Source organism: Telopea speciosissima, chromosome 4, assembly GCF_018873765.1.
Source record: "Telopea speciosissima isolate NSW1024214 ecotype Mountain lineage chromosome 4, Tspe_v1, whole genome shotgun sequence".
Classification (NCBI taxonomy): Eukaryota; Viridiplantae; Streptophyta; class Magnoliopsida; order Proteales; family Proteaceae; genus Telopea; species Telopea speciosissima.
The window spans coordinates 58,052,930-58,080,140 of NC_057919.1; the positions used below are offsets into that span (position 1 = coordinate 58,052,930).

The 27,211-nt window shown below is 40.2% G+C and overlaps 1 protein-coding gene across 1 annotated transcript in view; it reads left to right on the top strand.

Moving 5' to 3' along the window:
* Positions 1–309: 309 nt before the first annotated feature.
* The window catches only part of LOC122658346, a 38,983-nt gene continuing 12,081 nt past the window's right edge, over positions 310–27,211 (top strand). The window contains exons 1-6 of the mRNA XM_043853262.1: positions 310–404; positions 3,190–3,271; positions 4,732–4,835; positions 22,299–22,425; positions 22,693–22,787; positions 23,720–23,843. Of these exons, the coding sequence (XP_043709197.1) occupies positions 367–404; positions 3,190–3,271; positions 4,732–4,835; positions 22,299–22,425; positions 22,693–22,787; positions 23,720–23,843 (570 nt within the window). The 5' untranslated portion in view covers positions 310–366. The remainder of the gene's footprint in view (positions 405–3,189; positions 3,272–4,731; positions 4,836–22,298; positions 22,426–22,692; positions 22,788–23,719; positions 23,844–27,211) is intronic.

Consider the following 27,211-nt stretch of genomic DNA (forward strand, 5'->3'; position numbering starts at 1 on the left):
ACGTGCCTACTACATCCCTTGTGCTGCTCTCTGCTCAGATTTCGTTTTCAGGTTTTGGGAGTTGGCCCAAGTAGAGTACATCTGTCGATCTCGACTTGGGTTTGTTCTTTCTTCTGTAATCTGTACTGTTTTGCAAGGAGAGAGAGAGAGAGAGAGAGAGAGAGAAAAATAGATTTTAAAAATAAAAACCCAATCCAACGAACCATCCATGGAATATAGGTGTAGCTTCGTTGTTCTTCTTCAGAGATACATCTTCCATTAACGCTGTCCGTTCTTTCTTGTTTTTTTTGTTTTTGCTCTCTCTCAACCCTTTTGAATATATGCTCAGATTTGAGCACTAAAGTTTAAATCATAACTACCTGATCCATGGAGCAGCTTGTCAACTTCATCATTCGCCCTCCCAGGTGAGACTGAGATTTCAATTCTCTTTCCCTGTTTTTTTCTGCCTCTGTTTTTTTTTGAATTTTTTGGTGGCAATGTTTCTGTTTCCTTCCTTGTTATAGCTTTGGTTGTTTAAGGGTTTTACTTGTTTAATTTTTTTCTATTTATTTATTCTACATCTCTGTTAAGTGGATACGATGGGAATCCTCGGATCGATTATCGTTTTTTAATTTTCTTTTATGGGTGGGTATATGGTGTAGTTTGGGTTTTCTTGTGTTGGTAATGAATTTAAATTCGTTTCTTTAGTTTGGAACTTTTAAGTGAAATTTACGACCAGACTTACTTTAGCATCAGGATATTGTACTATCAATATTTTATGGGACTTGAATTTCTTGTTTTCTTTGATTTTCTATGCGAATTCTATATGTGGGATCATGTGAGATTGAAGCATTTCTTTAGTTGTTGCCGAAGTATATATTGTTTCTTCTGCACTGTCTTTTGTATGTTTTAATTTGGCCTAAAATTGCTAACATGAGTCACCTCTCTCTCTCTCATACACATTTTATTTTTATGTGCTGGGCACTATGCAACCTTGATAGTTTTGGATACAGTTAACTAATTCAGAAATCATAAGTCAAAACTTGCAGTTATAACCCCGATTCTCTGTAGATCACTTTGGGCTTTCCAGAGATTGATATTAGATTTTACTTAAAAGCTGAAAACTTGGTCATTCAATCAGTAGTGGCATTATAACCCTGGGTCATGTCAGTACCCCTCTCTTTTGCCACCTGGAGAAGAACTTTTGGGTATATGGGTGATAGGCTGGTAATGACTGAAATCTCCAACAGCTTGAATTCCCAAAATGTAAAATGCAGTACCTTGAAGGTGGTCATCAATGTTTTAGCCACTTAGGCTTGTTGATTAATGAGCGATGAATTGCAAAAATTGTGTTCAATTTAGGAGGGGGGGGGGGAAGAAGGTTCATAAAACCTCAGTTATAACAACCTCCTTTGGATTATGAGCTGCATCAAAATCTTAGGAAGGTAAATGAGTCTGGTAATCATGTAGGAGACCATTCTATGAGCTAGGTAATCTCTTCTCATGATTTGGACTTGGTGACCAAAACCTAACATCCAACTCCATTTACCAGGTCACCTAATGGGCACCCGTGGAACTGTTCTGCTCCCCCCCTGCACTTCTTCTACTTGACTTCTTCCCTCCTCCCTGTCTAAGGAAGAAATGGATAGAGGAGAGACTAATAGAAGGGAGGGAGGGGAACCAAGGACGAGCCAGTGAGGAATTTCCTATGCTATAATCCTTGGGCACCCCTTCTTATGGGCTGGTTGGTGAAAACCTAACCAATATTTCAGAAGCCCTATGACTGATGGAAACACATTTAATTAGGCCTTCAGTCACTTGGTGTTGTAACACTCCAACACACTTCCTCTCTTGTTGCTACACTCATTTCAGATAGCTTTCCAATAGCGGTTCTTTCCCTCAACCGGGTTTCTGCCTGTTGAATTGTGGTGGCACAAACAGTAGTTTCTACTCTAGGTAGCAGTGTAGCACCGTCCCTTGTGGTGGCTACCAGTTTGGTCTAGGTTTTCCTTCCTATCTTCTACCACTTGAATTTGTGATTTCATATTGTATGCAATTATTTGGAACTTAACCAATAGCCAAAATCATAGGACTGATGGAAGCACATCAAGTTAGGCTCTTAACCACTTGGAGTCGTAACACTGGTCTGTTATCTTGTTGCCTGACTTGGGCAAGTTCAACTTGGCTACCAGGGTTTTATCCTCAAGCAGTGTCAAGGGCCTACGGGGCAAGAACCTAGTATTGTACCAACAAATGACAATCAGAGTATTATCCCACACAGATGTACAACTAACGTGATTTAAAGAAAGAGAGCTAGAAGTTTGACCCTAACAGTCACCAACTCCTGTAAGACCTGAATGAACAAATATAGTGCTGCCTGTTGAGTGACTCCAGTATGTGAATACACTACCAATTCATGATGTCTCTTGGATCCTAAGTGAGCAGCTGTCAACATTTAGAATAAATGGATCTAGGGAGCCTATAAAGAAGAGTAGGTGAGAAAATGAACCATCCTATTGAAATTATTGTAGTTCTGCTCCAACAAACTCCAAAAATGGACTAGGATGTACTGACAATTGGTGTTGGTTCATTGCTGTACACAAGTGGTGATTCCTTAGTCAGAAACAAATATTTCTAATAGGCGTTCTTTCCTTACTAGTAATCATCATTGCTAGAATTTTTTGCTTGCTGGAGTTTTTCACTCCCACTAAAAATCCAGCTTTTGATAAATTTGGCAGAAGATTAAATAGTATTTCAACTTACAGCGGGTCTTGAATTAATTTTCTTCAAATTATAGGAAACAAACTCCAATGGCCATTATCATTGTTTCAGTCAAACATGGTCTAACAGCTTACATCTTGTTCACTATTTAGTTTATAGATGACAAAGTTCATGGTTCCTTTGATCTTTTTGGCCCTGTTAAGGAACTTTTGGGTTCTACTTGATAACTCTAGCTTGGTGCATACTGCCCTCTCTGTTGTTGGTGTTGACTGAAGTTGTTGCTGTTGGAACCATAGGGAATTTGCTTACCTCTGTGTGCTAAATGCAACCAGTTATCAAGTACACACATTGTCCAAGTTGCACATATGTTGAAAATATGGGGAATATTGTATTGGAAATCATTCAAAAGTTGTTTATCATATGATGTCTTGGAAGTCTTCCCTTTCGGTTCTTTCATTTTTACTGGATATTTTGCATTTTCGATTTCAGAGCTGAATATATCCCAGAAAATGATTTACTGGATCAAGAGTTTATGCTAAAGGGACAGTGGTTTCAAAGGAAAGACTTGGAGGTAAATATATGTTCTCTTCTTAGAAAGAAAATGCTGGTGTGTCCTTACTTTTCCTAAACCTATTATTTAATTGTAGGAAATACAATTATTCCGTCTCTCCTGTCTTTCTATCTCTGGTTATAATGTAAGATTTTTTTTTAGGCAGAAAATTATTTGAAATTTCTTCAAGTTTGTCTGAAATTTCTATGGAATTTGGTAGAAGTAAGTTCAACCTTAAAAAAGAGAAATCCATAGTGCAAGAAGACAAGAACAGAATCAATGGGAAAAGTACCTATGTATGCTTAAGGGTTATGGTACAAGAACTTGATGAAATCAATTGGGCTTTGGCAATTTTAGGCTTTAGTAAAAGAGAGAATTCTGGCCAAAAGGAAGGAATTGAATTGATTGGTAAATGAGAGTTTTTTCTCTCTAACAATACGAAATGATCGGTCAATTAGCAGTTATAAAATTAGAGGTGTAATCTGCCAAAGGATTTGAAGGTTGTAAAATGAGGTTAAATATATCCAATTGGTTATGTTGGTTGTTTAAGTGATTTTAAGGTGGAAGATTGTAAAGTCTAGAGTTCACGAAATACAGCTATATAGGAAAAGACATCCATTATAGAAAGGTATAAATATATATAGGGAGTGAAAGAGAGGGAAAAAGCAAAATAATTTGAGGATAACTTCTTAGCACAGTTGATGGAGCATGGTGCGGTATGGCCCATCTCCCAAGAGGTTTCGGTTTTGAGACTCTTCCTCACCTTCCGCTCTACACCCAAAAAAGAGAGGGTAATGGATGGAGTAATCACAAATCAGACAGTCCATTGACTATTCTGCAGTTCTTGGAACGCGTTTGGTCATTGTGGCCTGATAGCCAATGGTCCAACCACGTGGTCCAGTGGCCCTTGAAAACACTGGTTTGAGGGGATTGAATTTCAGCTTTGATTATCGGGCCCATAACCCATAAGGTGTATGCTTGCTTTTTAGTTTTTCTTCATGACATTCCTAAATAGTTGTGATAATGGTTTGATAGAAATGCTGATATTGACTTGTCAGAGTCCAATGACACACATTCATGCTGTTGTCCTCTCTTTAAATCATAGTTATCAAGGCGTCGACAAGGCGACACCATGGCGTCCAGACTCCTTGGTCGCCTAGGCGGGAGCCTTGGTTGCCATGGCAGTGTCGCCTTGATTTTTGACCCTCTAAAACGCCATGGCCGCCTTCCCGTCTTGATAACTATGCTTTAGATGGATATTACTATCTATGTTTTTTTCCCCACAGGATATATACTAATTGTTCTTAACTAGAGGTCCTATGTTATTCTGAGAAACTTTCTTTCTGATAAGGTTGCTTTATTCTGAGAAACGTAATCTGTAATAGATTTCTTTGGTCAAGTGTTGATTTCTTTATGCTTTTCTAGTAACTTGAAACATTATTATAAATAGACTTACAGAAATAGCTCTAAACATGAAACAGATTACTAACAGCCGAGGAAACGTGCTTCAATGTAGTCATTACGTGCCTGTTATTGTCCCTGAAGGAAAGACACTCCCCTGTGTTATATACTGTCATGGAAATAGGTAAGACAAGAAATTTAGTTCACTTGATATAAGTTTGATGTGTTTCTATGGCATGCATTTAATTTGTGTGATTTTTTTTCTATAATTATGCAGTTTTGATGTTTTCAACATGTTAGGGACTTCAAATTTTAAACTTCTGATATAGATAACATGTACAAAAAAGGAAATGATGCAGGAGCTGTTCCATGGGCCGGGCCGAACTTGTTTGAGAACCCAAACCAAGATGAACCGGGTCCCAACCTTGTTCTGGTTCAGTAGGATATTTAGGGTTTATTTTATTTGGAAAATATATGTAACATTTATTTTGGGGTAGCTATTAGATGTAGGGAAGTTTCCAATTTGAGTTTTGTTTAGTTTCTATTCTTATTAGTCTTAATTAGGAGTCTTGGGTTTTATAAATAGATGTGTAACCCAACAATGGAAGTAGATTTGAAAAGAATGAAGTTTTCTTGAGCTGTTTGGGGTGCCGACTGGTACGATAACAATGGTCGTGTGACCTCTTCTCCCCTCTTCTGATATTTTCTTCTTCTCCTTCCCTTTATTTTCTCTCTCTGTCTTCCCGGCGATACCCCTCTTCTTCTATTATTGTTCTTTGTATTCTTCCCTCTTATCTCACTTGTGGTTCTGTTTCTGGCGTGGGTTGCAGAACAGTGAAAGTGGAATTGAGCTCTCTTGATTCCTGATTTCTTTAACTCGAGAATCTGGTTACTGATTGTCCTCCTCTAGGCAACCTAAATCTCTGGCATCTCTTCCCATAAAACCCCTCCTGTGGTGAGATTCCAAACAGAATTCAGTTCAGGTGCAAAGCGCCGGTCCATGGTTTCAGGGTTTACCATTCAATTGATAGCTGATGATTGGAATTACATCTGGCTGGATTCGATAGGGTTTGGTGAAGCGATTTGATGCTTGAAGCATTTAATCGATTAGATCTCACAAAGAGGAGAGCACTGAATCAAAGTGGTTCCTGGTACGCTGGTTTTCTCTTCATTGAGGGTTAAGAAGATGGGTTCTTGAAATAATAAACAAAGCCCCATTGATCCATTTACAAACATGCCCTTTAGTTCTTATTAATCTCATTCATTATCTTTTTCAATTTTAATTCCAGAATTACCCTCCCTATTGCCAGTGCACCTCCACCCACGAATTGTTCCTTTCCTCTTGTTTGCTTGAATTTCATTTAATTATGATACTGCCATTCCATTGTAACTTTTAGTTATTTACTATTCTGCCATTGCTCTTATAAAACTTAAAATATTTACTGTTTTGCCACTTGTGCTTATGATTTGAGTTATCTAACACTTGGGTGGGCCCGTAAGTGATCCAATTAGGGTTTCTGGACCCCAGAGCCGCATCAGATTATCAGAAAACCTAAGAACCCATTGGCTAGATGAATGTGTGATGGTCTTTCTGTTTTCCATCTGCATAGGGAAGATCTTTGTCTTTGGATACCTAAATGGTAACACATTGCCTCGACTTCCTTTTTGAAGTGAGGGCCTTGATCAGAGATCAGTTCTTGTGGCATTCCATGCCTGTAGATGATGTTTTCTGTGATGAATTTGGCTGTCTTAGCTGCCGTGAGCTTGGCAAATGACTGTGCCTCTTAAGATGTAGTCATGACTGTGGGAAGACTTGGGATTGACTTGACCAATGACGTCAATTCCCCATCATTATTTTGCCTCCTTACAAAATAAAATGGTAATAATTAAGATCTAACTGCATTCATGTCCTAGTCCAATGGTAATCCGATCGGAATCATGGTTGATCAATTCCACTGGTACCCTGATTCCAATTTGAATCGTCCACTTCCACCAAATCTGATTGAATTTTAAATCCATGCATTCAACAGTAACTTAAGTGTCCTAGTAAACTTTTACTTCTTGTTAGTTGCTTCGACCACTCCATCAGTCTATGATCGGTATGTGAAGACCTATGTCTTTGGATACTTAAATGGTCATGTGTTGCCTCGACTTCCTTTCTGAAGGGAGGGCCTTGATCAAAGATTAATTCTTGTGGCATCCCATAGTGCCTACATATGATATTTTCTGTGAATATGCGTAGGTAGCAATAGTTGTGAAGTGGATCTTGTCATTCAGTCTGTTCCCCACCTTGTAGATCTACCGTGGCCAAAACTCAGCTCATTTTATTACAATCATGAGCCTACTTTGGGACTGTTCTCACCCCCCCCCCCCAAAAAAAAAAAAAAAAAAAAAAAAAGAGAAAAAAAGAAAAGAGGCATAAGTACCCAGGAAAAAAAGTTTTAAAACTTTTAGAACATTTTAGTCCACTAGTTATCTTTATATCTAGGGTTTCCAAATCCCTCAGAATATCAAGACCACAGGGTCATGCTTGCAGTATCCTTAGCTTCTCTATCTCCATGTGATAATCAAGGTTTTAGTTCTCGGTTTCGCCAGGCCACGAAACCGAGTTCTGCCGAGATCTCGGCGAGTTGGTGTATTTTTTCCTGTCTTGACTGGGTGGCCAATTGGCCGAGATAGGTCCTGAAACTTGACATCCACCCTATTTTAGGCCTTCTAAACACAATGGAAACATTAGTTTTTACAAATTCAAACCCAAATTGGTACTTTGACTTTGGACCCTAGGTTGGTAGTCTACGACGTAGGTGAGCTCTACCCTAGGCCATTCCACACAATATTTAGAACTCATATAATTAAAGTAGATTTGTAAAACAACTTAATTAAGCACTAGGAATAAAAAACATCAAACCATAGACCATTTACGCATTAGGCATCATATTTATAATCATACGTGGTGATGGTTTGACGGTTTGTTAATAATTATTAGCAACTTGGAAAGAGACAGATTAAATGATATGTTGAAACTTGATGTTCTTGAGATGCAATGCAGCTCCTTCTCTTGATGTTGAAGCTTCAATCTTGACTCTCCAAGCTTTAATCTTCAGTTAGTGTGAGATTTGCCAAAAAAAAAAGCACCAAAACCCTCACTTGGAGGTGTTTTTCCTTTACAGCAGAACGAGAAAGGTGAGATTTCGAGTTGAGGTCGAAATCTCGCCGAGAAAATGCCTTTTTATAGAACCGAGTCGAACCGAGGTCGAGATATAACCCGAGATCTTACACAAATCCTGTATAGCCTACCATCTTGTTTTGAGACTTGACGAAACCGAAATTATTACGAGGTCTCGGTGAGATCTCGCCGAGATCTTGTCCTATGGTGATAATATCCTTCCATGTCGGTGCCACCAATGAACTTCATGTTGTATATTCCACCCCCTATTTGTTTAAGATTGTTGAGATGTGTTACCCGATATTATAAGGGTATTTTTGGTTTTTTATTTATGCTTTATTTATGTACTTTTGAGCAAGGGTAGGATTGTAATTTGGGCGGTGACACTGTTCACGTGAACAGTGTCGTGAACAGTGTTTCCCTTTGTAATCTCTTTTATTATTATTATTATGAATAGAGAGCTTGACTGATCTCATTGATCATTCAAGCCATTCACGAAATTCCTGTTTTGTTAACATGGCATCAGAGCCAAATACACTCTGATCTAGGTTTTCAAAACCCACCTCCCTCCCTTCAATTTTTTTTCTCCTTCCCTCCATCGAGCTTCTTCCCTTCTTCTTTCTTCCTTTCTTTTGGTTCTTCGTCTCCCATTAGGGCAGCACTACTGAGGTGATCGTAATGATTTAGCTGCTGCCCCAATATACCTCCTTTTTTATGCCTCTTTTTTGGATCGAGTGGAACTGAAGCACTGTCTGTGATTTGAAGATTCCTATTTTTTTAGGAGATCAGGCCTCTACATCTGTTTCGGCTGCATCTTCTGTTGTGGGATCTTTATTTGATATTGTTCTCAGCCCCTATTCACTTCATCAGATTGGTTGAAGACCCCAGCCCCTTATCGATCTCTCTTCTCAGGGTTTTTTTCAAAACCCTGACATTAATCGATCTTGGGGTTGGGCTGCTGGTTCCTGCTGCATCTGATTGGCACCCTTGCTGCCTTCATTTGACATCATTCCCAGCCTACATATCTGAGATTTTTTGCTCCAATACAACCCTTTTCTATTGGGGGTCGATTCCAGAATTTTTTTTGGATATTTTTTGGCTGGTTGTTGCTTCATTGAAGATTGGTTACCTGCTGCAATAACTGGTTCAGATTCTTCTTCGGCCTCTTCTGGCATTGATGGCCAGCCCGGGACTGATTTTCTTCCCCTTGCTGCCCCAATCAAACTTGATGGCTCTAACTACTTGAAGTGGTCTCGGTCTACCTATTTGACAGTAGCTGGCCGTGGCCTCACTGGCCATCTTCTTGGGACAACAACTAAACCAGTGGAAGAGGGTTCTCAGCTCAACAAGTGGTTATCGAATGATGCGATGGTGATGTCCTACTTGATCCATTCTATACAATGGGATATCTCAGACAATTTTCTTCTACTGGATACTGCCCATACTATTTGGAATGGTGCCAAAGAGACTTATGGTCGCACGGGGAATGATGCACAGGTCTATGAGATTAGAAAGGAGGCTAATGCCACTACCCAACAGGAGCTCTCTGTCTCCAAATACTATGCTGCCCTCAAGAACATGTGGCAGCAATTGGATCATTACTCCGACTATCAGCCCTCTACTGCTACTGATCTGGCTGCCTATCGCAAACACGTTGACAAAATACGTGTCTATGATTTTTTGGCTGGACTAAATATAGAGTTTGATCCTATTCGGGTGCAAGTACTTGGGCAGTCCCCTTTTCCATCCCTAGAGCAGGCCTTTGCCTTGGTTCATAATGAGGAATCTCGTCGGGCTGCTATGCTGCATTCCTCTCTGTTGATCGCTCCGCCTTGCAAGTTGCTTCCAAGACTCCTTCTCTTACCACTGATCGATGGTGGTATTGCTGTCCCTAAAGGTCCTGTCAAGTGTGAACACTGCAATGGCTCTATCATACTAAGGCTCAATCTTGGAAGCTCCATGGGAAGCCTGCTGATTTTGAGGAAAAGAAAGCCCGTGGGAAGTTTAAGCCCAAGGCTCATATGGCTGATTCTCCTACTCATCTGACATTGGGCTTACTCGGGATGAGCTCCTAGCTTTCCGTCGCATGCTACAGGCCTCTTCCGCTGCCTCCACTACGGCATCTACACTTGCTGCCCCTCCTGGTTCTAATTTTGCCTCGGTACTCCGTCAGTGAGTCGTGTGCATCGGCTGTCTCGATCCTTGGATTATAGATTCCGGTGCCACGACCACATGATCGGCGCTCCCATGTATTTCATCTTTATTCTCCATCTTCCTGGCAAAGACAATGTTCGAGTAGCTAATGGTTCCCTTTCTCCTATTAATGGGAAGGGTTCCATACGCTGCTCACCTACCCTTTCATTAAAATCTGTTTTGCATGTTCCGTCCTTTTCTACCAACCTTCTCTCTATTAGTAGTCTAACTAGAGATCTGAACTGCAAACTGACTTTTTTCCCTTCTCAATTATTCATACAGGATCTGGAGACGAGGCGCATGATTGGGGGTGGTAAGATGCAGGGTGGTCTCTACTTACTTGACCCGGGTCAGCCTTCTACTTTGCATTCGGCTTCCTCTATAGCTCATCATTTACAGTCCACCTCGTCCCCTGACCTGCATCTCTGGCACTGCCGACTTGGTCATCCATCCCTTAGTACTTTGTCTCTTTTGTTTCCGAGCTTGATTAAGCATTGTAATAGGAATGAGTTTTTATGTGAGGCTTGTGTTTTGGCCAAACAGACTCGTTCTAGTTATTCTTCATTAAATAAAAGAAGTGAGTTTCCTTTTGCTTTGGTTCATTCTGATGTGTGGGACCCTGCCCGTTGTACTTCCCTTTCTGGTCATCGATGGTTTGTCTCATTTATTGATTGTTATACTCGTGCCACTTGGGTGTACATGATGAGCCATAAAAGTGAGGTCTTCCGCTGTTTTCAGTTATTTCATCGTATGGTTCAAACCCAATTCAATGCCACCTTGCGCATTTTACGCAGTGATAATGGCAAAGAGTACATGGAGGGTCAGTTCCAACTTTATTTGGCTGCACGTGGTATTGTCCATCAGACCAGCTGTGTTGACACACCAGCCCAGAATGGGGTTGCTGAAAGGAAAAATAGACATCTCCTTGAGGTAGCCCGGGCCATTATGTTTGCACGGCAGGTTCCTTCTCACTACTGGGGTGATGCCATTCTTATTGCTGCTTATCTCATCAACCGTGTGCCTACCCGTATCCTTGATGGTCGTTCCCCCGTTGATCTCCTCCAGGGTTCCTCCTCCTTTGTGGTTCCCCCCAAAGTTTTTGGTTATGTTTGCTATGTCCGCAATCATCATCCTCATGGGAAATTTGATCCACGGAGCATTCGGTGTATTTTTCTGGGCTATTCTGCTACCCAAAAAGGATACAAGTGTTACCATCCACCTTCTCGTCGTACTTTTGTCTCCATGGATATTGTCTTCCATGAGTCCTTGTCATATTATTCCCAAACACCTCTTCAGGGGGGAGCAGGATCAGGGTTTTGAAGATGTGTCTGCTATTCTTCCGGCTTCTATTTAGGGGGAGCCCTCTGTAACTTCAGCTCTTATAGTGGCTCCTATTCAGGGGGAGCATAGACCAGTCAGTCAAATCCCTGGTGATAAGGTATATACCTGGGAGCGCACAGGACAAGTTGAGACTACCACCACCACCATACCACCTCCACAATCGTCTGCACTTGATCCAGATCCAGACCCTACTACATCATTTGGTAAGGATCCTTCCCTTGACTTACCTATCGCTGTTCGTAAAGGCGTTAGGTCATGCACCCAACACCCCATCTCCAATGTTGTTTCCTATGATGCTTTATCTCCTTCCTATCGTGCATTTGTTTCTTCTCTTTCCTTTGTTTCTATTCCTCGGAAATGGCGGGAGGCGATTGCAGATCCAAAGTGGAAAGCAGCCATGATGGAAGAAATGATGGCCTTACTTAAAAATGAGACATGGGAGCTAGTTGTTCTTCCTTCGGGTAAGAAACCAGTCGGGTGTAAATGGGTATTTGTTGTCAAGCAGAAGCCAGATGGAACAGTGGATAGATATAAAGCCAGGCTTGTGGCCAGAGGCTTCACTCAGACTTATGGGATCGACTACCAGGAGACATTTGCCCCTGTTGCGAAGTTGAACACTGTCCGGATCTTACTTGTCTTGTCTTTGTCAACTTTGGTGGGACCTCTGACTGATTGGATGTAAAAAATGCATTTCTTCATGGGGAGTTGGAAGAGGAAGTCTATATGGATGTTCCTCCGGGTTTTTCCTTTGACAATACCCATGGGAAAGTTTGTAGGCTCAAAAGGGCACTCTATGGGTTGAAGCAATCTCCACGGGCATGGTTTGGTAGGTTTCATAAAGCCATGGTCTCCTATGGATACAAACAGAGTCATGCTGATCACACTCTGTTCATCAAGCGAAAGGGAGAAAAGGTCACTCTTCTCATAGTTTATGTTGATGACATAGTTGTGGATCGTAATGATCTGAGATGAAGTTTCTCACTGAAGGCTTTCTTGGGACGGGAATTTGACATAAAAGATCTAGGACAGCTAAGATATTTTCCTGGGATTGAAGTTGCCCGTTCTCCAAAAGGCATCTTTCTCTCCCAAAGAAAGTATGTTCTAGATTTACTATCAGAGACTGGTTTGCTTGGTTGTCATCCTTGTAATACTCCCTTGGAAGCTACTACCCGTCTGCAAGAGAAGGATGGTGAAGCTGTTGATAAGGGCAGATATCAACGATTGGTGGGCAAGCGGATTTATCTCTCCCACACCGGACGGATATTGCCATTGCTTGTGAGTCTTGTGAGCCGAGTTCATGCGTGATCCTTATTCCACTCACATGGCTCTTGTTCTTCGTATTCTCCATTACTTGAAGTCAGCTCAGGAAAGGGGATCCTTTTGTCTCCTCATGACCATTTTCGCATTGAGGCTTACACAGATGCGATCGGGTGGTAACCCGACAGAAATCTACCTTCGGCTATTGTACTTTTGTTGGAGGAAATCTAGTCACATGGCGGAGTAAAAAGCAAAATGTTGTGGCAAGATCTAGTGCTGAAGTTGAATTCCGTGCTATGGCCCAGGGCATATATGAGTTACTGTGGCTTCAGAGTTTACTCCTTGATATCCGTGGTTCTGTTCATCTTCCAATGATGTTGTACTGTGACAACAAAGCAGCAATTAGCATTGCCCACAATCCAGTTCAGCATGACCGTACCGAACATGTGGAGATTGCAGCACTTCATCAAGGAGAAGTTAGAGAGTGGGCAGATTTGTATTCCTTTTGTGAAGTCGGAGATCAACTGGCTGATGTCTTCATCAAAGGGTTGAGTGGGAAGTTGTTTTATCCTAGTCTAGTCAAGTTGGGCATGTGTGATATCTATGCCCCAACTTAAGGGGGAGTGTTGAGATCATAGTACTATATCTCGCGATATATCGGTATCTCGGGCCTACCGAGATATCCGAAATATCAGAGATATCGCGAATATGCCCGAAATATTGCATTTTTTCTCGCAATATTTCGGGGTCCATCTCGGGGTATTTGGCCATATCTAGGCCGAAACTTCCGTGGACAGCCTTATTTAAGCTTAATAAACACATTTAAACCATAAAATTGTAAAAATGTGAATTCAAATTGGTGTTTTGGGCTTGCGCCCTGATTGACATACGTGCCGACCCTAATGTATAAATAGTTAAATACACATAGATTAATGAAATCACAACTTAAGTTACAAATTACAAGTGCTAAACTACTAATAGTAGTCGCTTATGCCTCCCTGGATCAATCCCACTCATGCCTCGCCGAGTCGACGTCCATTGCTCTGTTTGAAGGACATATGTGGACCACGGTATAGAATCGGAGAAGAAACGAGTGTAGTCATCCACAAGTGTCACGTAAATGGAATCATCAACATCTCGTAGGTAACCTATCCTAGGATATAAACTAGGGTTACCAATCGATCCGATCAGTGAAGAAGATGATCCTTGTGATATGATGTTGGCGCCGGCGCAAGAGGCGATGGCATTGGCTGCATGTATGGTGGTGAGGTTGGTAGCTAGGTCCACTAGGGTATGCAACGATGTTATCTACAAAAGATGATCGAGATGTCCCTGGGACTGGGACGTAGTCATAGTCCCCTACCCCACTAAAGCGCCCATATGATGATGATCCATATCCATATCCACCGTAAGGTTGTGATGCACCATAATCCGATGCCAATGGAGTGGCTGTGCGTCAAAAGATGGGGCACGCCAATGTTGATCGGTCCCTCCTCCCTATCACCCATACTCAAACCACCAACAGAGCTAGATAGGTTATCAATGTCCATGTGATCGAGTTGAAGCGTGTTTGTCGACCCCTACGCTCTGGTGTATGTATGTAGGGGCCTCTCGAGGTGGGGGTGCGGGGCACGTGCTCGTATCTTGTGTGGCATGATCAAACTGTGTCTCTCCAGGTGAATCGGAGTGGCTCTACAGTGTCGTGATCCTGGGCCTCCTGGCCTACCACATAACGCCTCGCATGTCGCCAAATTCTTCACCAAAGATCACCACCACCAACATCACCACCACCAAAGATTACCACCACCAAAGATCACCATCACCACCACCAAGATCACCATCATCACCATCATCATCATTTCGAGGACTTAGACCCGTCTTCATCATCAAGAACATTGCCACCCGGGCTGGAATGGTATGGCGAGGCTTCCTCGCATGTATCCGACCCTCGTCCACCATATACTCGCCCACATCAGCACCAATCTCGGAAGTTATCATGGGTCGGGCCTACCTCCCTCCTCATCCAACATTGGCTCACCTCTATCCTCACCCAATCCACAATAGGGTCCTCATCGCCTCGAGTCAACTTGAAAGATGTCGCTAGATCAATGGTGCCCCTCGTCCCACATGTCCTGCGTATGTGTTGCGGTTTCAGCCTCAAGTTGTAGTGTACATATACCATGTCGGATAAACGTTGAGACCCCAACTGTTGCGCCTCTTGGAGTGGATGAGCGCAAAGGTACTCCGGTTCCTCTCACAACCGGATGCGAGAACATGTTTGGGCAAGGACTTTAATTGCTATTCTTCTTAAGTTTTCAGCCGATTCCCATACAACACCCACCATTCAATTTGCATTACAAGTTTACAACAAAAAGACATGTGTCAAATGTTGTTTCAACTTTCAACTTTCAAATTTCAATACATATGTAATTTAGAACTTAAAAGAATTACCAAGATCACCACGTGCTCGCCTTGATCGCGACTCAATTCCAAAACTTCCTAATGCATCCCTAAATACCTTGATCTACACCCATGTGGAAAATTAGTAAGTACTTCTTCACTACTTATTTGGAAGCATGAATAAGTTGAGTTTCCAAATGAACTCACTTCATTGTTGCAAATTGCTTAGAGTGCACCATCCGCTCCAACTTCTTCACTACTTGTTTCACAAGCATCAATAAGTTGAGTTTCCAACCCAAGCCTATTGTTATATTGATACTTAGGGTTAAGTAGTATGCTGAAATATGACATATAGAATAGAGGTATTGTCAAATGCATAGGTAATTAGTAAATAATAATACTATGAATTAGTAAACATAAAACAAATTTACTACCACCTTATGCAATGGATGCATAAGTTGATTCTAAGAAGCATTTATGATATCTAAGAAGTGTTTGCTCTGCGAGGAGCCACACTATAGACACTATCTTTCATCAAGTCTATTGCAGTATATAGGACTGGCATGGTTGGGCCCTTGAGCGGAGTCGCAACATGTAGAACTTTAACTATTGGCTCTAAAACTTTCACCACTTTGCTTAGTTTGGTCCGAAGTCCTCGGATGACATCGTTGTTTGTGCTTCCCTCCCATTTGCGTCTTGGAACCCTTCCATTCAAACCACTCCTCGAAGCAAACATGCTTCTCGCCCGACCTTCTTTGTCTCAATGCTTTTGAGAGCAATGTAGTTGGTGGCAAATCTTGTGATGCCAGGCCTAACCAAGTCACCCCCACATTTTTCCCTCGATAGATTGAGTGCATAGGAGTGGTTGTATACAAAGTTGGTGACTTGTCTTGCACTTTCAACCACGTCTTCACCAACTTTAACTTTCCCATATCTTTTAGCATTAAGTCAATGCAATGGGCTGCACAAGGAGTCTAGAAGAGCCGGTACTTACTATTGTTCATCATCTTCTCACCGCCGCTTGAAGTTACTTCCATTGTCGTTACAACTGGACAACATTCTCAATACCTACATCTTTTTCCACTACTTCCTTTAACAATCGTAAATATATTTTGCATCCTTTATCTCTTTGGATGCATCCACAGATTGAGGAACACCGCCTCCCATCACAATAAACCATGAAATTGATGATGGACTTTCTGTAGGCCCAGTCCATCCATCCGCCATTATAGTCACCCCATATGTCTCCCACATATTCCTCATCTCACTAATGTACTCATCAATCTCACTCTTTTGTTGAGGTACATAAACATTCATTACCTCATATGGGGTGGGGCCCTTGAATCCTGGGCCAGCCTCCGCAATGGTATCTATCATGGTATCATAATGGGGGCCTTGTGCGTGTTCTTGGGATGGTATGGTAAAGCATCCACTTAGCTATTGATTCTTTAACCAATCCCTTCATCCCCTTCCATGCTCCTTTGATTACGGGTTGATCGCTTCCTTTCTTCTTATGCAATTTAGGATCGAGATGTTGATGGTGAGTACTGATCTCGGTAGAGGTGTTGGGGTTGCCCTCACACTTTGTGATCTTTTAAAAGGATTCAAAGTTCTAAGACCTCCGTAATCGCCGCTCCTCCACTACCCCCTACTCTTTGTCTCTGCTGATCATCTTGAAAACTTACTCTACTCCTTGAAACAGTCCGCCTAAAATCCCTAGCCTCCTCTGCTTGTTTGTATGTCATCAGCTATGCAATGTCATCATCATCATCGAGGAGTCATCATCATCATCATCATCATCATTGTATCGTCTTCGTCCTCCCATCGAACTCCTGCTGTATCCTCAAGTTGTTCTCTTATCCTTTGCTTGATCGCCTTCCTCTTCTTTCTTCCCCTCAAACTATCACCAATCTCCTGGCTACTTCAAGAGGGACCATATGACAACCTACAACATCTTTAGATCCTCCGTCGAGATGTTGTTTAAGTCTCTTGGACCCACCTCCCATAAATTGCATGTACAATAGTTACATATAGATTTTCTCTTATCCCCATCAATGGGAGTACCATGTAACCATGCAATGTCACCCCTATCTTGGCTGGCTAGTCTCTCTTGTTCCCTCTGTTCTCTTTGTTCCCTCCGCCCCCTTTGTTGACTACTTTCCCCACCTTTTGCTTGCCCTTCGCACGTTGTCTATCACGATCCGCCATAATGATACTTGTTTTTGCAATGTAAGTAACACAAATAATTAAAAAACTTAATGTAGATGCACTTCAATTGACACTTTTAGATTACTAATACACTTGTATAGTTATTTAATATTTTTCCCCTAACCCATATATTTTTCACATAATTAAAACCAATTTTTTATATATAATGTTAATATAAGTATTGACCTAACACAACAAAACCAAAAATTAGTAAACATAATATACATGTAATGCATCTCAAAACATATAGAAATAACTTTCATTTTTTTCATTATTTTTAAACTTAAAACTCATATTTTTCCTTATTTATTTCTGCTTTTTTAATTTTTATATATTTTTCTTAATTTTCGAAAATTAAAAGAATTATTTAAGAGCAGAAAAATAAATCCGACATTGTGAAGCCGTAGATCGGCCATTGGTGTCTAACATATATTTAATTCATTACCATCTAAGTCATATTACCCCTAATTATTTCCTATTTTAGTTGTAGGAAAATGAATTTTTAAAATCAGAAAAAAAAAAAAAATACATATGGGAAAAAATTTGACACCGTGAGGCTGTAGATCGGCCTCCGGTGTCTAACATATATTAATATCATCAACATCCAACAACATTTGTACAAAATTTTTAAAAAAATAGTTTTAGAGAAATAGAATTTACCTTAAATAATGAAAATAGGCTTGGATGATGAGCTTAGATGACCCTCCGACGTCTTCCCGGCGACAAGGAGCTTCAACAATGTTTGGATGAGGCTTGGAAGGGAGGAAGAAGAGAGAAAATTTGATTTTCAGCAGCTCTCGGTCGAAATATCGACCAAGAGCTGCGAAATATGGAATTATAAGGCCCTTAGTGTGACACTATTTGTCACTTTTACAATATCTCGCGATATATCGTGAGATCCACGATATATCGTCGATATATCACGATATATCGACGAGATATTGTATTTTTATGTTTCGGAAGTGTTTCGTATCTCGGACATATCGAGATTCACGAAATATGGCGATATATCGCCGATATTTCGCGAGATTTTATACCATGGTTGAGATGTGTTACCCGATATTATAAGGGTATTTTTGGTTTTTTATTTATGCTTTATTTATGTACTTTTGAACAAGGGTAGGATTGTAATTTGGGCTGTGACACTGTTCGTATGAACAGTGTTGTGAATAGTATCGTGAACAGTGTTTCTCTTTGTAATCTATTTTATTATTATTATTATAAATAGAGAGCTTGACTGATCTCATTGATCATTCAAGCCATTCACGAAATTCCTGTTTTGTTAACAAAGATTATATCCAATTTCAATTTTGACCCTAATCTATAACGCTCTCTTCCTAAGGATGGTAATGGGGAGTCTGGTTTCCTATGCCTTGTGTAACCCTCTTAAAATATTGCCCAGCTCAAACACAACTTGCCCTGTGATCATTCATGGGCTTATCAAATTTTCAGCGCAGCTGGGGTGGGTACCCATGGGAGAGGCAAGATGAGTAAACAGAGAATATCTTGTCCATTAGGTCGGGCCATGCCAGGAGTAGATTTGCAATTATAAGAAACCTTAAACAAAGAAGGTTAAAAAAGATGAAACAGCTTCTATTGGGAGCACCACTGCTGAAGGAATCATAAATATGAAAAGGATAGGGAACTAGAATCCTTGTCAACTTTTTAATTTTTCTCCACTTGTATTTTTCCCACTCCTGTCCTCCCCTCCAACCCCTCCCCTAAAAAAAAAAAGAGAGAGAGAGAGAGAGTGATATAATGCAAAAGAATAAATAACTTCAAATTGGATGACTGTGATTACTCATTTAGTATCTATAGGACCTATTAAGAAAAAGGATTCACATGCCTCATTTGTGCAGCTATAAGGACAGCAGAAAACCTTTTGTATCCATCCAATGGTCTGTTATATTCCTTTAAATCGACTCAATTCTATATATTGGACCTAGAAGATATCATATTATAAAAGATCCATTCCATCAGACATTTGCAATTGCATGGTCTATTATATTCTTTAGATGGTCAAAGAAAATATAGAGAACAAGCCAGAACATTTCATCAGGTTGGTTTTTTACATCATTGTTCTTCCTCCACTCCTCATGTTTCTTTGAGCAGTAATAGATCTCTTCTAGAAGACCCCATTGAATGGAGGATCTTCTATTTAGAAACATGGTTCGAGAACTCGGTTTCGGTACTGGTTTCGTTCAGCCAAAAAACCGAGTTGGACCGAGATCTCGGCGAGTTGGTGCATTTTTTTTTTAACCCGGTTGATGGTTTCGGTGGGTTTTTGACCTAGTTTGGTCATGAAAGTTGATATACAACCTATTTTGGCCCATTTAAACAAAATGACACTATCAGATTTTGAAAAATCTAAGTCCAAATAAGAGTTTGACTTAGTGGGAAACTAGGACAGACACTTATTTTTGCCTACTATCATTTAAGTAAATATTTCATTTACTTAAGACATTATTCATAAATAAGCAAATATGCCCTATTTGAATCCAATAAAAATAGTTAAAAAATCAAATTCCAAGAGGAGAAAAAGTCAATCTCCCCAAGTCAAGAACAAAAACTGCATTTTTGGCGGTAGGTTCAATTTTCAACTCTTAAATGCTAAGGTTTTTCTCAAATAAAAAAATTCCATAAATCTTAATATGGAAAAACATTGTTGAAAATCAAAAGTGCGGTAAAATATTCATTTGTTTTGATGTCTAAAAAAATATTTTCATTCAAGACGATTTTGACAGCATTCATGCGCACCAAATCAGGTTTGACTGAAACATAACTCCTTCAATTTAAATTAGATTTGAGCAATCTTGTATTTATTGGAAAGCTTTACAATACTCCCTCAATATAAATCAGATTTAAGCAATCTTGGATTTGTTTGATGGCTTAGTTGTAAAGCTTTCCAATAAATCCAAGATTGCGCAAATCTAATTTAAATTGAAGGAGTTATGTTTCGGTCAAACCTGATTTGGTGTGCGTGAATGTTGTCAAAATCGTTTTGAATGAAAAGATTTTTTTAGACATCAAAACAAATAATTATTTTACCGCACTTTTGGTTTTTAGCAATGTTTTAACATATTAAGTTTTGTGGAATTTTTTGATTTAATAAAAATCCCAGCATTTAAAAGTTGAAAAATTGCACCTACTACCGTAAATCCAGCTTTTTGTTCTTGAACTGGGGGGGTTGACTTTTTATCCTTTTGGAATTTGTTTTTTCAACTCTTTCTATTGGATTCAAATAGGAGGTATTTGCTTATTTATGAATAATATCCTAAGTAAACGAAATAACAAATATTGTTTCATTATTTAAATGATATTAGGCATAAATAAGTGCCTGTCCTCTGGTTTTTGGCACAAGTAAGAGTCTGTCCTGCTTTCAGGCATAAATAAGTGTTTGTATACTAAAGTTTGCATAAATAAGTGTCTGTATACCAAGGATTCCCACCGAGGTCTTGATATCTTGGCTGAGACACTGTATTTCTCCATTTCGCCTTCAATCTTGTCTGTTTTTTCAAAAACCGAGATATTACCAAGATCTCGACGAGATCTTAGCGAGTTCTTGAACTATGTTTAGAAAGCATACTGTTTTCTTAGGTTCTCTTTGGTTGGATTTCTATTTCGATTTCAGATTGATTTCTTAAATTAAGTCAACAAATAGTTTTGTTGGTCAAGAAATTGAAATTGTTTGGTTGCGTCAATTGAAAATATTTCAAGAATAAGGAAACCATTTGGTAGTTCAATTTTAAAATAGATTCTCCCTATTTATGATGATGATGATGGTGATAACAACAACAACAACAATAATAACACTAAATAAAATATGAGTAATAATAATATTAATAATGATGATGATTATGATAATGATAAGGGTTTTTAAGGCTATGAAATGTATTCCAAAAGCGATGTTTCGTCCCTATGTGGCCAAAATGAGAAAGAGATTGGTAACTTGATTTCAATTTCTCTGAAATTGGGTGCGAAAATCATATCAAACAGGCTGAGAAATTGAATTAGCTCCCTGAAATTGAAATAAAAATCCAACCAAAGAGAGCCTTAGTCTAGTCCATTGGGTCTAACCTGCAGCAAATTTTTCCCCTTTTTGACTGGACCGCCCATTTTGAACCACTTCCTTTAGATGAATAGCAACCAACTCTTCCAACTCAGCCAAGAGGATGGTGGTTGTTTTCCAACTCTGGTCCTAGAGCTTTAGTCTAGTCCATTGGGTTTTACCTGCAGCAATTTCCCCCCCTTTTTGGCAGGACCGCCCATTTTGAACCACTTCCTTTAGATGAATAGCAACCAACTCTTCCAACTAATCCAGGAGGATGGTGGTTGATTTCCGACTCCGGTCCTAGAGCTTTGAAGTGAATTACTGGACCTTGGGTCAGTTCAGTGCTATTTGGTCAATGGATCATAATCCAAAGGGGAGAAAGCCACATCGCCCAACAAAAATGCGAGTCCTTTTTATTTATCAAAATTGTTGTAGGCATGACCCTCCCCAGACGCCCGCAGGGGCGGGAGCCTCATGTACTGGGTACGCCCTTTTATGACTTACCCAAATGAAGAAAAGAAGGACCGGCTTATGAGTAAGTAGCACTGAAGTCTGTTGGTAGGTAGGGTAAAGTTGTTGAGGGGAAAGCCCGCCCTTTAAAATAAGTAAATAAAGCATAGAAAGAGTGCACTCTATAGCTCTCTCCAATTGTGAACAGGTTGAGGAGAAGAGCTAGTTCCCTGGGTCACTATGTAAGCCTGGCTAGTGCTTATTTAAACTAGCCCTGAATCAGGGCAGAAGGAATAGCATGCAAAAGCCGGTTGGGCCGGAAGAGCACGCTTCTTCTTTTCAGGCTTCAAGTCTTGAATGATAATGGTCCAGACATTGAGTTCAAGTGGAATATCAATCTCCTCCTTCTCAGTCCTTTACATGACTGTTTGCTTTTCCTTTGATGTAGGATTGCACATGAAGTTTCTGCTCTAGATGGTCCTCATTGGTTGAAATGGATTTTTGTGTGTGTGTGTGTGTGGTTTGCAGCTACTTGTTAACTGAGTTTGTTACTGACAAGAAATATATCTTGATTGTCTCAGTGGATGCAGAGCAGATGCCAGTGAAGCTGCTCTAATTTTGCTGCCTTCATACATTACAGTTTTCGCCCTTGACTTTTCTGGATCTGGGCTCTCTGAAGGAGAACACGTTACTTTGGGATGGAATGAAGTAAGTGCCTAAGTAACTAGGAAAATCAAGCAACAAAGCCATTTCCCAACTATTTGGGGTCAGCTTCATGAATGGTGGTCCCACCATTCATGAATTTGAAAGTTGAGATAACTTGTTATTTACAGATTTAAATCAATTTCCTTAATCAAGTGAATACAAAATTGAGAGATTGAGCCTTTTGCTTAACTTACATGATGGTGATAGTGGTAAACAATAGCTGCCTTGCTCTCTCTTAGTGCAATCTGACCTGGTTTTGTTGTTTTACAGAAAGAAGATCTGAAGGCTGTGGTTGATTATTTGCGGTCAGATGGTAATGTGTCTTGCATTGGTTTGTGGGGCCGTTCTATGGGAGCTGTGACCAGGTATCCTTCTTGCTATCAGTTCTTGACTGGGCTTGCACACAGAGAGCTTAGAATTTGCGCACCTAATTTCATTTATTTGTATCAAAAGCAATGATGTGATATTGACCTTGGAAAAGATGGTTATTCCACATTCAGAAATCTATGCCACAGTTATCAAAGGCTGAAATATTGATATTGGAGGTTGATTCAGTCAGCCAAAGGTCCTGTAGCACCTAATATGAACCCATGGTTTGATCAAGTAGTTGTCAACCTTTATATTTAAATCGCTTGTGTGAATTCACCAGGTTGGTTGTTTCTAATGGTATATACTTATATTCATTATTGAGTTTCTCATACGGGAACTTGGGATCTTGATTGAGTGTCGAAATGTTTATCTATAAATATTAGGGTAAAATTACACTTGGGGTACTTAACATTTAGAGAAACTATGTCTGGGGTACCTCACATTTGATATATTATATTTGGGGTAATCACATTTCATAAATATTATATGCACATGAATGCTTAGACTACCGAAGGATGCATGCCAAAACATGGGGGGTTTACGATTGAATTCGAATCTGAAGCTTAACACATGGCCTATTGAAACCCTTCTCTGGATATTCAATGGTCGAGATTGCCACATCACCCTTCCACATGGCAAAACTAGGTGTACTTATCCATAGATACCCTTTGAACGTGCCTGGCCAGAGAAACTTTTGCCGATTAGCAAATATACAGTTTTTGAATTATATTTCATTCTGATGTCATGATGTGCTTCTGTTGCAACGTTTGTTAGTACAGTCTATTTTCAGAGACCATGTTAAAGTTTATGACTATTTATTTGGTTGATCTGTTCCTATGTTCGTGTTATACACCCGTCTTGTTTTTCCAACATTAATGGAGATCATCTGATTTGTTACCTGCAAACACTTTGATGTTGTTACTCGCAGCTTGATATATGGATCTGAAGATCCATCAATTGCAGGAATGGTTCTTGATAGTCCATTTTCTGATTTGGTTGAATTGATGATGGAACTTGCGGATAGATACAAATTCCGTGTACCGAAATTCACAGTAAGTAGATATGTTTCTCAGATAAATATTTAGATGCTTCAATTGAGCTTTTGCCAGAAACTTCTGGTATTTTCTCTTGTCAAAAAGGATATCTGTTCATGTCTAGGTTTTTAAAGTAAATGAAGAAGACTACTTACTGGCATATGCATACTTCCTTCTAAACAGTTCTAACATTGTTGCCTCATTCCTGGTTGTGCAAACTAAGAAAGATATTATAGGTTGACTGTATCAATTGGTATTCCTTCTCCTCAAGTTGTGAAGTGGAGGTCAATGAAATTTTTGGTCAAACTCTACATTTTCAGTCCACACATATCTGAGGAATGTCCGATAATTCATCTTGGTAGCTCTCTTGGTTTGCTACTCATATACTGTTAGAAAAGTTTCCTTATATTTATCAAGATTTCTCTCTCTTTTCAGTTGTTGAAGTGAATAATTGAATATACCATTTTGCAAATTTTATAACTAATCATTGGTGCAAACAGGGCTCTATTTCAGCTGGAGCTACTGGGCTGAGTTTGCATGCCCTAAGTTTGTTTTCCTTGGGCCAGGCCTGGGCCTAGGTTGGCGAGTTCACCCAACCCTTGGGCCCAAGGCAGCCAGAAAAAATTTAGGCCATGCCGTCTTGGGCCAGCCCAAGCTTCACCATTCCAATTCGAAACTTTTTTTCCCCTTTTTATTTACCCCTTTCCTCCGGAGAGATAATGAGGGTAAGTTAGTAATGCATAAAGTCCTATATATGATGTTGAACTCACACCGTCACTGAGAGGGGGGTGAATCAGTGACTGCAAAAAACTTCTTCCGCTCCGGTCATGACTCAAGAGGCACATGTAGGCAAAGCAATCACACAAACACACAACTACACAAGAAAAGCAATCCACGAGACAAGATATATTTGGTTCGCCAATGATGCCATGTCCACAGTGCAAATTTCTACTTGGACTACAATCCAAATCTAGCCCAGGTATAATGCACAATACAAATTTTAGTAGCACTGACTAGAAGGAGCACCAACCCCCAAATTTATGTAGCAGCTACCCCTCAATCAAGCGCCTCTTGATGACTTACAATGATGTGATTAATTTGACATACAAGGATGTCTCAAAATAAGTACAAAACTGACTAAGGTATTTTATCAAACAGCTTAACCACAATCAAGGTTATAAATATATGGAAGCAAGCAAAATAAATAGGTTACCTTCAACCAAGTTGCTTCTTCCTTATCTCCTACTCGCACTCTTCTACTCTTCACTTCTTGAGCTTCAATCAATCAACCTGTGAAGGCTTGAATGCTTCTTGAGACTTCTCATATAACCCTTGGCTTGTTCTCAACCTCTTCACGTTTTTCCTTCACAACCCTTGATGATTTCACTTTGAAATTTGAAGAATCCGTCTCACAAATTGTTGATTGATGGCTTCAAGGTTCTCTTCTAGGGTTCTTCTTGGAGAGACTCTTTTCTTTTCTTCTCTTGAGTTGGGTATCTTCCTCTATTTTTCATATGCAACAGTACTCTTATATATGGTGCATGATGACTTAAGAAAATTAACATGTAGCTGCGTTTGACGTTCGATGAGGCTTGGTGGTCCTCAAATGAGTGTCGACCAGCCATTAGTCGACGTTGGCAAATCTCCACATGATGTTGAACAGACGCATTGAGAGTCGACCCATCTCTATTCAGCGTCAAACAGAGTGTATTTGATTGTCGAACTCTTCAAAATCTGTTGCATCATCTGCTCTTCTTCACAACTGATCACTTTCCCTAATCCACATTAGCGATGCACCCATCCTCTGGTGAGTGTGTTGACAACAATGACAACACTCATAACTCCTTGCACAACAATCTCCCCTTTTGGAATTGTTTTCAACACATACTCCAAAAACCTCCAGAAACACAGCCTGTCCGCATGCGTGCATCAACACACGAACATAGGCCACAGAACCACAAAACCCCCCCTGAAACTGGATTCCCCTACACATCATGGCATTCATATTCTCTCTCCCCCTTTGACAACAATACCAAAGGGCGCAGAATAGACTCCCCCTGAGTCCATGCGAGAGCAAAAATATAACAGTTGAACATGCTCCCCCTTTCAATATGCACCTCTGCGCAAATCAGCACTTGGGAAGAGTAACCACTCCCAACTTCTTGCGAAGGTATTCAAACACCTTCCTTGGGCAATGGCTTGTGAAAAATTTGCTGCTTGCTCTGTTGTTGGAATGACTTCCAGCTTGACTTCTCCTTCAACACCCTTCTCTCTCAAGAAGTAATACCGGATAACTATGTGTTTGGTACGTGAATGCATTACCGGATTCTTTGAGATATTGATCGCGCTTGTGTTATCACAGAATACTGAGACAGACTTGCTGAGGTGTATGCCCCAAATCCTTCAACATTTGCTTCATCCACAATACTAGGTGACATCATGAAGTTGTCACTATATATTCTGCCTCAAATGTGGATAGGAAGACTGGCTCTTGCTTCTTATTGTGCCATGCAATTAGATTGTTGCCTAGGCAGAATGTGCCTCAATTAATGCTCTTCCTATCATCAATGCATTCTGTCCAATTTGCATTTGAGTATGATGAGAGGGTGAAGTCGTTGCTCTCTTTCACAAACCATACTATAATCCCCTTGAGGTATCGAAATATCCTCTTTACTGCTGTCACATGTGATTCCTTTGGGCTTGACTGGAAGCGGGCTACCATACACACTGCCTGCAAGATGTCTGGTCTAGTAGCTGTCAAGTACCACAAACTCCCAATCATAAACCTATATGTAGTGTGATCAACTGATGTGTATTCATTGTCCTTGCTCAACTTGCATCCTGTTATAATAGGAGTGTTAACTGCGTTGCAAACCTCCTCCATTATGAACTTCTTCAACATCTCCTTCACACACTTGATTTGAGGAATGAATATTCTATCCTCCGACTGGTTTATCTGCAACCCAAGGAAGTATGATAGTTCTCCTATCATGGCCATCTCAAACTCTTTTTGCATCCTCTCAGCAAAGTCTCTGCATAACTCCTCTTTTGTGGCCTCCGAAAATGATGCCATTCACATACACCACAACAATGATCTGGCTGCAGTCTTCTTGTTTGATGTAGAGGTTGTTGTCCACCATCCCCTTCTTGAATCCTAGCTGACAAAGGTATGTGTCAAGTCTTGAATACCATGTTTTGGGGGCTTGTTTCAGTCCATACAAGGCTTTATTCAATTTGCACAGCTTGTTGGGATCTTCTCCTAATTGGAATCCATCTGGCTACTTTATGTACACCTCCTCTTCAAGCGTACCATTAAGAAAAGCTGACTTCACATCTATTTGGTGAACTTTGAAGTTCTTGTACATAACTAATGCAAGGAACATCTG